A 13411-nucleotide genomic window follows, 5' to 3' on the forward strand; every position below is an offset into this window, starting at 1 on the left:
CCAATGTTAAATATCATTAAATAATGAACACTTCATAAAAAAGTTAGAAGTCAGTATCAGTATTTAGCAAGACCAAGATAGACACAATAATTAAAATCCAAGAAAAAAAAACGATATGCCAATACAACACTGGTAATTTTTATGCTGTAAATACTATTTATATGTGAAAACAATAATAATTTTAAAACGGTTGCGCCGGAATCCTTTTAGCGTGTTTTTGGATAATATAGTACAAATCGTGATGATCACTTCACCAGCGCTGTCAAAAATTGAAAAATTTACAAGTTCTAAACCTTGCATACATAGATGTTACAAATAATTTAAAGACTACACTACAAAAACACGTCGCCACTTAAGAATCGACTTATTACGAACTGATACAATCAAAGCTTGTTACTGGACGAAGGAATTGTAAATAGCTACTATTTTGTGCCCTCTTAAAAAGAATAACATATGGAAATATCAATAGTTTAAAAAGGTATCGAGAGATACTATAAGAGATTGCTCTGTGTGTGTCAGGTGCGGTTTCCTGCCAAGTGACACGATTGAGCCGCATTCTCCAATATAGAGTAAGCATTGCTACTATATAATCTGAAAACATTATGCACGCCTTACTCGCACCGTTTTAATTATATACACCTGTGGCACTTTCACTTCTTAGTTATTTAACCTCATTTGGTCGTAGTAAGCTACGAAGAGGCACCATTTCTTTCTTTTGAAATAAAAGCTTAGCAATATTTTTTTGATTTGGCCGCTTAGTTGATAATAATATACGGCGTACTTCATAATGAAGAGCAAGCCTAAAAACAGGTCAATGGGTAGGTTAAGTATAATACAATCGTCCTCTCTTTGCCACTCCACATTTGCATAATCTATATTTCTCCTAGATTTCATAAATTCTCTCTTGGTTTATAGCCGGCTGGCTAACCTAATTAACATCTCTATATTAAGAAATAGACGATCTTTCAAATCGTTGGTTATTTCTTTCGTAAGTTTGTTTCATAATCCTCAGATATAATTTAAAATCGAGCAACCTTTGATTTTTATTGCAACTATGATGGTCAGTATATGATTGTAGCTCTAATTTCATATTTTAATACATAATGTAGATAATAAAAGTGTTTCTGTATGATGTTGTTGCTTTATAGGTAGAGAAAAAAAAACAAATTTATTACAATTAAATAATTGATTTTTTTTTTCATAGTTTGACACAAAATTAACCTTGGGCAAGTAGTATTTGTATCATGGCGTGTATGTCTCAACTCACCCAACTACTTACGTCCTACAATCATGTATTTGCCGTCCCATTGTTAATAAATAATACTGCACATGTCTGGTGCTCGAACCACTCTTCTCCAGTTTTATATTTATGTCTAACACATCGTCTGAGTTAATTGTTATAAAAAATACGTTAAGTATTCCAGTAGGGTTTGAAAATTTGTCACTTTATGTTACGAAAACATACATTATATTTTTCATGTTTTTTTTACATCTTTACTGATAGTGATTTACTGTTGATGTCGCGGGCTTTATTTCAGTATGGGGCGGCATATAAATTCGGCAAAATGTAGGTGCACTACATGTTCCGCCTCTATCATAATTTTACGGAGATAAAGGCTTATAAATATTATCGCTGATTGGTTTACTTGACTTCTATCAGTGATGAAAGTTTTTTTAGGATATTAAAGCATACCAGCTATTTTCTAAATCGAATCGAATGACTTCAAAAATGTTTTAATAAAAAATTATAAAATGAGCTATCAAATTTTGTAATTATTGGAGAATTCTATAACATAAGGTTGATTTTTGAAATGGAGCAATAAGGCCACCTACTCTAATTGCTGTTATTACAGGAAAGGTTAAATTTTGATGAATATATTTAAATATATTTTCACAGATTTCACAGAAATCCTATTTCTTGTAAGAAAAGAAAGACTCCGTAGTGCAAATTGAGGTTACAGTAATGAAATGTAAGAAATCGCATACAATTACCGGCGCGCTACGTAGAGTTACTTACCCAATGTTTGTTAATAAAAACAAATAAAATTTAAGCGATTTTTTACGTAATTAATAAACGAATCTTAGATCGTGCCATACATTACACTATTTTGATTCCTATGAGGAGACTCGATTGGCGCATATCTTGTTTTCTGTACCTATGTTACTAATATTCTGAATCCTTCAGCTTGTGAACACAGGCCTATAATATATAATTAGATTAAGTTTCCTATGAATATTTTTCGCAAGCTATAACAGTTATTGAGCTGTTCTTATTTCTCTCTTTTATGAAACCATTCTGTATATTGTTTTTATACTTCGCTTGACAGTCAGACTTTGGTTTGTAATCAATGAAGGAGTAAATATAATTTTATAATATTTTTTAATTGATTTCTCCGCCGTCGGTGTCATCTTGGGCGAACCATCCCAGCTACTTTCCCTTCGATGCGTACAAGCCTTTTAACCCTTGCCTTGTGAGACACCCTATATGTTATATTGTGTGATTAAGGGTGATATAATTTATGTAGGAGAAAATATATTTTGTACTTATATAAAATTCAATTTATAGCTTCAATTTAATGATTGGATTGTAAAAAAGACTTATATAGAAATGTTAGCATTATCATTATATTTCGAAGTGACTACTAATCTTCTGGAGCTCTCGCCTGCTGTCAGTAACTTAGTCTTATTTTTTCCGTTACTTCCCTAAGATGTTACTTCCACATTTGTAATATTGAATATTTATACATAAATGTCGTGTATAATTATGTATATGACAATTAACCAACGCACTTTACATAAAGGCTGGCTAGACCGGGGAGTCCTATCCAGGATAGTAAAATCAATAAGTCGTAATGTAATTCTCTATGGTATTGTATTTTTTATGGTATTTAATGGGACGGATGGCACAATAATTCCAGCTTGTTCGCTCCTCACTCTTTCCTGCTTTCGTTCTATATTGAGTGTCACGGCTGCCGAGTTGCCAACTTCATCACCGCATTCAATCCTACGCAGAATAATATCGGTGTAATAACTGTCGGGCTGTATGATAAGAAGCCGTTATAAATACTAGTACTAGCCCGCAGCACATGAGCTATCACTTTTCCACGTGCAGTAGGAGTAGTCGTAAAATGTAGACGCCTAGTTCACAGAATCGGCTATTCTTGATTATAATCATTGTAAACCGCGGAAGACTACTAAGCTCACGACTTTTTTTTATTTAAATAACGTTTCCAATAAATCTAATTAGTACCTAGTATCTACACCAAAACTTCAGATGGTTTATTAAAAATACTTTTCTCGAATGTCAACTGTTAGATTGACTGCTCTATAAGTTTATCAAAACTGTTTTCTATTTATCACAACTAACATGAGAAATATTCATGAATGGCCCATTTTCTCTTTTAGTATTATATAGTAGTATATTATAATGAATTAAAGGTGTTGATTTCTAATTTATTAACAAGCAACATTTATATCATTTGTATTATAATAAAACCAAACACTAAACAACTTTACTAACAAAAATTAAAAAGAACAATAAAAATTACTTTAACTATAGATCAGGCATTATTAGAAAGTGCTGAATTTCATATTTTAACTGTAAAACAGGAATGGGTGAACTAAAAAACAATTATTTTTATATTTGCTTACTTATAATGAGTACTTTAGACATTAAGGATTAGAGTTACTGAATCTCTTTTCATTATTATTTAGGTAAGTTCATTTTATGGGCATTTCTTTAAGCTATTTGACGCCAAAAAAATCAAGATTTAGATTTTTTTCTGATACCGCTGATGAGCTTAGTACGACAGTATAGAAATAAAAAATAACAAAATTAAACTTTTAATTAAATAATATCAGTAAATATGTATTCAGTTAGGATTGACAATAAAGTTTAGATTTCAATATCATTCTGGTCGGGTTAATATTTTTTTTCATAATATTTTATTTACTACGTCCTAGTTAACAGCACAGCGAGTAATGCATCTGATGCTTTAAGTTTGTTATAATCGATTTTTCTACTTATAACTAAATCAATAAGAAATCGTGCCAACGAGAAATATAATGTGTAATGTAATGGAACTGTGACGTGTCACATCGCATATTATATTTCGATATAATTTAGATTTCATTCTATTTGTCATTCTTTTGAGAGATACTTTGCATGTAACTGGCTAATCGTCTTTGTATGAGATGATAATTTAATCTGTTTATAAAATACATATTCTATCTGGATTTTGAAAACATTACTGTTTCGTCACATACTTTGGCACTAAACTCTTAATAAGTTCTTAAGTCACAATCGGGCCTAAATCACTATATTATTGACGGACCTGAATAATGTATTTCCATAATAACTGTAAATGCCCACATAATTCAATATTTTTGTGCTTTCTTTTTACAGATCTTGAAAACCCAGTGAAGAATAAAGAGAACACTGCATACGCGCCAAGCGCTCCCGACATCACGTCAGTTAGAATATTATATTTAAATAAAACTTATTAATTAGTTTTAGTTTATAACTTGGTGTGTGATTAAATATAATAAGTTATTGCGCCGAGTGCCGGCCGGCGGTGCCGCGCGTGCCTAGTCCGAATACAGATAAAACAAATATTTATCTATCTAATTTCTGTAAAGTAATGTTATACAAATATTGTACACCAGTCTTGAGTAGCTACGATTAACTTATTTAGCATTCTCATCACGTTATTCAAAATTGAGTGTGGTATCTACTTTTTAAACTAGGTTTTCTGTATCTCCGGTACGTGGGTGAAGAAGAATTACAATACATATTTTAAGAAAGCGTCTGTGATTATAATAAATGGAGAAATTCGATGAAAACCGTTAGATTCATTACGTATAGTATAAAATGATTGCTAGTTTTTGTTTTGTCTAGCAGCATGTTAAGTTCGACGTGTCACGTGGCAGGCCGCAGACTGGGCGCCTGCCCGCTCTTAATTTCGGCGTTACTTACTATACATACGATATACTGTTTATGTTGTTTTTAAGAGTTTGGAGCACCTACGCGGTACGTGTAATGTTTAACCAGTCTTCACAGATATACGAGTTGTGTTCTGTAAATTACATGTATTTGCAACGTAAAGTGTAAAAAGTATGCGTGTGTAATGCGTATCTAATGCAATAAGTTTGTTAACTAGTGTGTGCGGCAACTTGCAATTGGCGCAGTTTCTATATTTGGCTTGATTGAGATGTTTAAAATTTTTATCAAATGTTGTCATTTGAAAAATAAAATTGTTTAAATATATTATAATAGTAAGGACAAAATATAAATCATGTTTAAAAATCACAGTTATTCACTATAGATATTTAACTGAGTGTTGTTGTAAGAAAATATTCGATTATTATTATTGGCCATACCAGTACAAAATCAAATGATCCTTGTATATAACATAGCACATTTACAGTGATTTATTCTACTTAAATTGTAATTATGTAAAATATTTCTCAACATACGTGCAAGAAGCCTTAAAAATCATAGATTTTTAAAAAATATGGGTACTAGCGTCTACCGGCTAATGGCCGAGGGAGATGATGTATTTTTATATAAAACATATTGTTCTTTATTAACATATATAATATGTTAACTGAAAGTACATAATTTCGTATTTTTCTAACAATTAAATATAATAGTGTTCGTGAGCATGTGTAATAATCTACTTAAAAAGTGGAATTTATTATACATAATAAATATGAAATTAATCTAAAATTATCATTCGTGTGTAGAGTTCTATAAAATGACGTTACAAATTTGATTTGAAAACGTTTTATTTTTGTAATGTTTTGGCGTAAATTGTTTGTGGTCAACAAAGCCCATTTCATAAACGGTAGCCAAGCATGCGCCAGCACTCGCATTACGTACATTGAGACCGAAGTCAGAACATGGCCAGGCACCAGTGTTGTGGAATGGGCGCTCCAAGTACATTATTTGTGACGATTAATCTTAGTTGATTGAAAAATGTGATTGACAGTAGGTATGTGTTTTCAAGTGAATGTTATATTTTATTACTATATAAATATTTTTATCATGTCGTAGCACCAAGTGCGAATGTATCGATAGTAGGCTGCATCAACGAGTAGTAAGTATAGTAATGACGAGGTGATGAGTTATAAATTGTGTTTAGCTTAGTGATTCTCACATAAGGTCTACGTGTACAAAATTATGGCACCGCGTTTATTCTATAATACCGTCCAATCAACCGAGTAATTTTATTGTCATGACATAATGTTTTAGGGATTCGATTAATCTTTGTTGCAATTGTAAATTGATCGGACACGCCGTACGAGGTAATGCTAGCTTGATAGAGTGAGGTTAACTACTAAGTTATATCAAATTCACGAAATAGGCGACAATAGAACGGAATGTAATTACCTGGTCTAATGAAATAATAGTTACATATTATAGTAGCGATCAACTTAAACGAAGTTCCTTAAAATGTTGTTGTGGTACAATTTTTAAAATATACAAATGTATGCGGATTCGTTTAAATCATAGAAATTGAGCAATTTTATAAAATTTTACTTAAATAAGTATTGACGAGTTTACTGAATTACTTTGCAAATGTTTTGTATGTAATTATTATTTACATGTTATATAAAGGACGACGATTCAGCACAACTCTGCATATGTAGATACAGTTTTAACAGTTAGAAACCCCAATCGTGTATGTCTTGCTTGTCAATTTTATATTGTCGAAATAGTAATACCAATTATATCTGAATAAAGTGACGACTTAGTAAGATTTTTTGTAAATTAAGAATATGTCCATCGATATAATAGATATTTATTAAATTTTTATAAATCCGATTAATCGATTAGTGTAAAGGGACTTTGAAGTTTGGTTATTAATAACTTTCTTAATTCACAGGAATCTGTACTAACGTAACGATCGATCACGGCACATTTACTACTAAGTTGATGTTGCTGATTACACTACAAATTTAAACGCTTTATCTGGGCAAAGCTCATCTGTGATGGTATGACATAGTTAGGCTGTGTGGATCGTATATTTTCTCTATTTTAAGGCACATTTTTAGACTGTGAACACACCCTAATAAAATACCACTATCTTAATACTACGCTACTGTTACAAAGTTTTCTTCTACTTAATGTGCCGCGGGTATTTATATAAAATCAGTCTTTCCTAACGGAAGAAACAATTTAATATCACAATTACTATCGATATAATTTATTGACTTGACAAACACGAACTTATACTTGGCATCGCTAAGCAACAGTTTTATTTAATACAGTATTATTTATATGCTAATATCACATTTATCACACTATAATTCGTATATGAAAATAAATATTTGCATTGCATTAACTTATGTGATAGCAATACGGATGTTATGGTTTTACCCAAAATATCAGACCGATTGACAGTACTTGTTTATAACTGCAAGAAAACGCAAATAGATTTTCGATGATTTCATATTATGTACTACAAATTCACTTGACTCGCTCGACCAATCGACCGCTCTGCCCCTCTAAACCAATCGGCACAGAGTAACTAGCACGAATTTTTGTATTATAGTATATTACGTGAGTTATGGTTTCGTTTAAGTAATTTTTTGTACGGAAATGTATTTTGTACGGCACCCCGGTGAGCGTATTTGCAACTAAAATACGACAGCGTGAACATTGATCGCGTCTAAACTTGGAATAGTAAATCGTGTAACCAAGGTAGTAGTAAACTCATAACCTATGGGAACACTCAGTACGAATCTCTTTGCCAAAAGACTATAAAAATACTTAAACGTTAACTTACTCGATACTTGGAGCAATTCGTGCTCAGACGCTGTCACCACGCGGCACCAATTAGATTTTACTGCGACATCGATAATCTATAAGCGCAAGACTATTCGCTATTCTATCACGGTGTGAGATACATACAGTCTGTCTTCGTTGAAGTCTAGTTCGGTGCTCTGTGCTATGCAGTATGCTGTAGGCGATATGGGGGATCAAGACTTTCAATATAATGCTTTACAAATATGTTGATGGTTCTCAATGGTTTTGCTTCCAAAATTGAAGTCTCGGCTATAGAGGCCACACAGTATCTAGCAACTACCAGTACAATTTTATTTTTATACATTACTACGAAAGCGCCAGACAGGTTCAAATTAAAAAAAAAATGTTACTCAATGGAAAGTTCTATAATCAGTAGGTAGTTAGTAAACAATTATAAATTACATTTATAGGTTTTTATAAACCTTGTCACAAAGAATAATCCTTAATTTGATACTTTAAATACATTCATATTTTATATACTTACCTCATTTTTTATAATAAATAAATATTAACCTTTAAAAGTTATAGAATCTTATGAGTTTTCGTTATTTATGACGTAACCTAAGCAATTTTTTGATTACATATGTTAAAAATATATATTTGTTTCAAATCGTAAACTTCAAATATTTCTATCATTTTTTAAATGACCCTGAATCGCCTATGACTACTGTATGGTATAAAAATGATTGGTATTTACGCGAGTCTTTTAGTTTAGCGATACATTTACAAACTGCTGATAAAAAATAGTACGAACATGTCTAAGAATTAGTCAAGTAATTACTACCGCAACATATCTAAGAACTATTTTGAAAAAATAAGTCATAAATTTATTCATCACGTGGGTAACTCGCGCACTTCTGACATAATTATCAGCTGAAAATTCTTGTTGTTATAAGCAACACCAGAAATATTCACAGTATTTATTTTCCTATATTTTTGGTACTGGGAAATAACCTGAGTTCAACGTATACCTTATTTACGCATGTAACGTAATTTAAGAGCTCGGATGTGTACTGCACCATCAGCTTAAACGACATATATTGTGATATATGATATTTTATACCACGGTCGAGCAATATCACTGTTTAACAATCTGCGTAGGATTAAAATGACTCAGAATATTTATTATTAAATAGTTAGATTTTCATGTACGTCTAATTCGATTAAACTCAATGCGTATATATATATAATTATTCTTGCATTCATTTCAATTTAGTAATAGAATACTAAAAATAATGGCTTTTCAGCACCTGTTATTGTTTTCGTTAATTAAAGTTTTTTTACCTTTCAATATTTATAACAACCCCTTGATGTGAATACGTACACTGGTATCAGTATTTCCCGACTATAAAACACGTTGTTTACTATGTGATTGTTAAATTATGGTACCATTGCTCGTTTGCAAGATATATTTGGGTTACTTATGTTTTGGGTAAATCTGTACTTGAGTGTGAGAGAGAACGATATCTTTTACGCCTAATATGCTTATATATTTTAGATACATACAATGGTGAATAACTTGCAGGTGTGACTTTTGTATTTATTAGGTAACACAAGTAGAGCGTTATAATATTATCTACTTTACTTTCATAAACAAAACGCTTGTAGTCACAGTTCATTGTTCATAATAATTTATTTATATTTATGTAAGTATATAATTTACTTTGATGTCTATGTCAACTGAGGGATCATTTTCCAATCATCAGATAAAATATATTCATAGGTTAAGTACAACACAAAGGAATTAAAAAATGAAAGTTGTATTATAAAATTGTTAATTTGTCTCGCGTTGTATACAGTGCAGTTATATTTTATTCGATGGATAAGTTTTATATGACGATTGAAAAATTGGCCCTAAGTAAGGTAACGTTTAGCAAGTATATCTATATTTTCAATCATTATGACACATTAGAAAGTCAGTGAATATGAACAACCATTACTTATGCAATTTAAGTATCTTTATTATAGACCTTAATAATACGACGTACAATCGCAATGGCTTGTGATCGTAAAAGCAATAGATACAGCAATTAATTTGTCCCGTATTTTAAAATTTAATACCTGCTTAGCTTGCTAAGTTTACCAATTAGCTTAAATTCGTTATTTAGTGTCTTTTCATAAGTCTTTATATTATCTCGACTACTGTAATCACTGTTACTTTGTATTTAGCATTATAATTTGCAATCCTTCAGCAGGGGTTTTGCAAAATTCGCAACATGCATTTCATGAACTAATATAATATTTACCAGTTTTATAAATCCTTATTTGGTTAAATATGAACTCATTTAATTTGGAAAGGGCACAAAGTCCATCCCGTAACTGCTTACGATGTAGTTTCGTGTGGGTGTGGTATACATCATGTACATTTGTCGCGGTCGATATTACACCGTAATTTAGACAATTATTTAATTATATTATTCAATTTAAGGTGCCAGTGTTCATAATTATTAATTTCAGTTAGTCGAATAAATTGCTTTCATAATCTTAATCATTTGCTTCGTTTTCCATGAATCAACTATACCTTTCATTTTAATCTTTTATTCAATATATAAAATTTAAACCTACTATTTACTTTTAAGAGTAGATTGTAATGTACATGATAAAGTTGTATGTTAGGGCTTATGTAAGGAATTTCTATATTTATGAATTAAAACGATAAGTATTTTTAAATGTAAGACACATCATGAGTGTTCTATGTAAATGTACATTTTCAGTTCAATTAGGTTAAGTGTTAGGTAGTTTTACGAACTGCGCCGAGTCGAGCGATGCCTTCGTGTTGCCGTGTCGCACTTGCGACTCGGAGCATATTGTCCTGCCGTTCGGGCACTGTTACTTCGCTCAGATTCGCTCGCAGTGCAACGTAAATACATCGCCGTCGTAACATGTCATGGCAGTTACAGAGGGCCATATTTCAGACGCGGATAAGCACGTATTTCGACACTCTTATAATAGCGCTACGCTTGCATGGGTGAGGGGCGGGGTGCCTAGATGAGTCGATGCATTGTTCGCGTTTCGCGTTTAAATGTTACCCGTTGTCATAGGTAGGAAATTGAGGATTAAAATGATATTTTATAAAGCCAATTTTAAAAACTTTTAATAATTATCTGTTATGCAAATCTTTTATATACTCCACAGCAATCGTAATAAATGTATATACTTAAATCGAATATGATATGCGCCAAATTAGCCCATGCCTGTTTATAAAAATATCACAATATTTCTCATTGAGTATCTTTACATGTTTGTCGCTTATTTAAGACAAAGGGCTACAGTCGCTACATGCATGAATTTGCACAGTGTGTGTGATCATGGGGGCGTGCAAAAACGAGCTTGTCGTGTCACCATTAGTTCAGGTCTGTAAACGCTGCAAGGGACGTGAGCTCGCTTCTGGTAAACTATTCTTCTATCCCAGTATGGCTGGCTGCTGACAGTTGCCCGTGCCCGCGTGATCCATGCTCATAGCTCACCTGGTCGCACGGTCGCGGCCACCGGGGTGAAAGAGTACGTACGCGTCGCACACATTCCAAAATAACACTAAAAGTAACGCTATGTGACGCGCGTCGACGAAAGCGTTGCAATTTGTAAGTTTTAACCACTTTGTTGTTCATTAACGATAAGTTAGGTTTAATCTCTGTCGATGTTGTTAAATTTAGTCTGTGTATAGTATTCTTTTGGTTAAGTTTATGTGAGGCGTGAATTTGAGCGAATCGACAGGCCTAAGCCTGATGGGTTCACACTAGCTGGTAATCAATAAGTAACCGAGCGATAATTTCCGTTGCATCTAACTTTATTTCGCGAGCTGTGTTAATTTTCTTTTAATTGTCAATTGTACATATAGGTAAGAAGACGATAAACAGAGTTTTCATTCAGTCTTAAATGGTTGTTGTTGAATATTAAATGATGGGGCTGGCAAATACCAATGCAATTTAGCATTTGATGTTGATAATTTGAATAAAGCTTTTGTCTGATATGGTAAATGTATGGCTAATTAGTTCTTACTATTTCGTAAACAGTGATAAGGTGAAGACCCTGAACTCGGCTATTTTTGTAGCTGTTTTAAATTACTGTATCAACGTTCAGACACATAATTTATTTACAAGTAAAATTAAGGCAGTCCACACAAACCCATCTCCGATACGTGTCTAATTTGGGGTTCCATACTCCTTAATATACACACCGCGCGCGGAACACATCCCTCGCATCTCTCGGTTTAGTATATTTTTTGTAATATAATAAGAGTAAAATACACCTTAAGTTCAGCCACAAAGGCTTGTGAGGTTGCTACCGTTAAAACTGAACGCGATACATTTTAACATCATTATTTTTAAATAAATACGCTACATCACTGTTCACATCACTAATTTAATATGTGAAACAAACACATTTTTATGATTTTAATTATTATAAATTTTACAATATAATATTATCAATGAATAAAAAAAAATCGTTAGATTGATTATCTTTACACGATATATTTTAGACATCAGTTTAAACGGAGCAACTGACGTTATCAACCACAGCCACATTTGTACCATGTCATTACCTCACATTACGTCTTTTATACATAATAAATAATAGTTATTGTTCTAAATCTTTAAACTTATTATTATTGTATTGTTTAGAGGTGTCATTAAGTTTAAATTTGTAAACACGATGGTCTATTTTTAGATTACAAACACAGATACATGTATGACGGTGTAAGGTCGCAAGTACACCGTCGATGTATTTATTTTCTTGGTGATCAATGAATATTGTGAGACGCACGTACACGCCGGCGAGCGGCGGTGAGAGCGCATGCTCGCTCCGTCGCCCGTTATTGTAGAAATAAATGATATTTTCGTTTAAATAATTGTGTCTTTATTTTTCTATATCATCTCTTCTTGTTATATAACAAAATGGAAAATAGTTGTAAAGTAGAGGGGACTCTGAATCTCTTGGAGATTTTAATCCGAGTCAATCATAGAGACCTTTTTAATTATGAAGGAACCTAGTTTACTAGATAACATAAAAAATGCCTAGTAGCTAATACTACAAACAACTAAGTAACATTAAAGAATATAATATTTCGTTTCAGTCAACAATATTTTGACCGTAGGCTTTATTAAGTTCGGATTAGGACGCAAAAATACCACGAAACTTTAGTTAAATCTTTATTTAAGCTTCACAGGTAGTGCCTTATTAGATATCGAAGCGAATTATGAAATCTCCAAATACACTGAATTTTTTGTGTGTATACTTCAGAAAATACAGAGAAATTACACGAAAAGTGAACCATCTGGAGGTGGCAAGTTTTTAAGAAGTCTAGGCTAAAATTCTTTCTTGGTACTTAACAAACTTACAAACCTCATGGAATGGCGCTTGCAGCAATCCAATTTTATCAATTTCTCTTTCGATTCTGACTTACCAAAGTTGCAGTAACGTATGTGAGGAATTTAACTCTTCCAATAAAAAGTGCGAGCTAAGGTATGTATGTATGTATGGTTTCTAATAGTTATAAGTAAAAAAATCTGAAGTAGAATTTCGTAAAGTAATTATGTTCTTTTCTTTTAAAATTTATAATAGAATTAGGTGCCTACATAATATTATTATATTTATCTAATT

At 32.1% G+C, this 13411-nt stretch overlaps 1 protein-coding gene across 5 annotated transcripts in view; it reads left to right on the top strand.

Annotated features, from left to right (window-relative positions):
- Nucleotides 1–12659, top strand: part of LOC115442904 (nuclear hormone receptor FTZ-F1) — a 102366-nt gene extending 89707 nt beyond the window's left edge. For 3 of the 5 annotated variants that reach the window (XM_030168105.2, XM_030168104.2, XM_030168107.2), the window contains 2 exons: nucleotides 520–569; nucleotides 4406–12659. In XM_030168105.2, coding sequence (XP_030023965.1) covers nucleotides 520–568 — 49 coding nt within the window. In that variant the 3' untranslated portion in view covers nucleotide 569; nucleotides 4406–12659. The remainder of the gene's footprint in view (nucleotides 1–519; nucleotides 570–4405) is intronic. The other 2 variants (XM_030168106.2, XM_030168108.2) reach the window with 1 other exon arrangement.
- Nucleotides 12660–13411: the final 752 nt, after the last annotated feature.

This window comes from Manduca sexta, chromosome 27 (genome assembly GCF_014839805.1).
Source record: "Manduca sexta isolate Smith_Timp_Sample1 chromosome 27, JHU_Msex_v1.0, whole genome shotgun sequence".
Lineage (NCBI taxonomy): Eukaryota > Metazoa > Arthropoda > Insecta > Lepidoptera > Sphingidae > Manduca > Manduca sexta.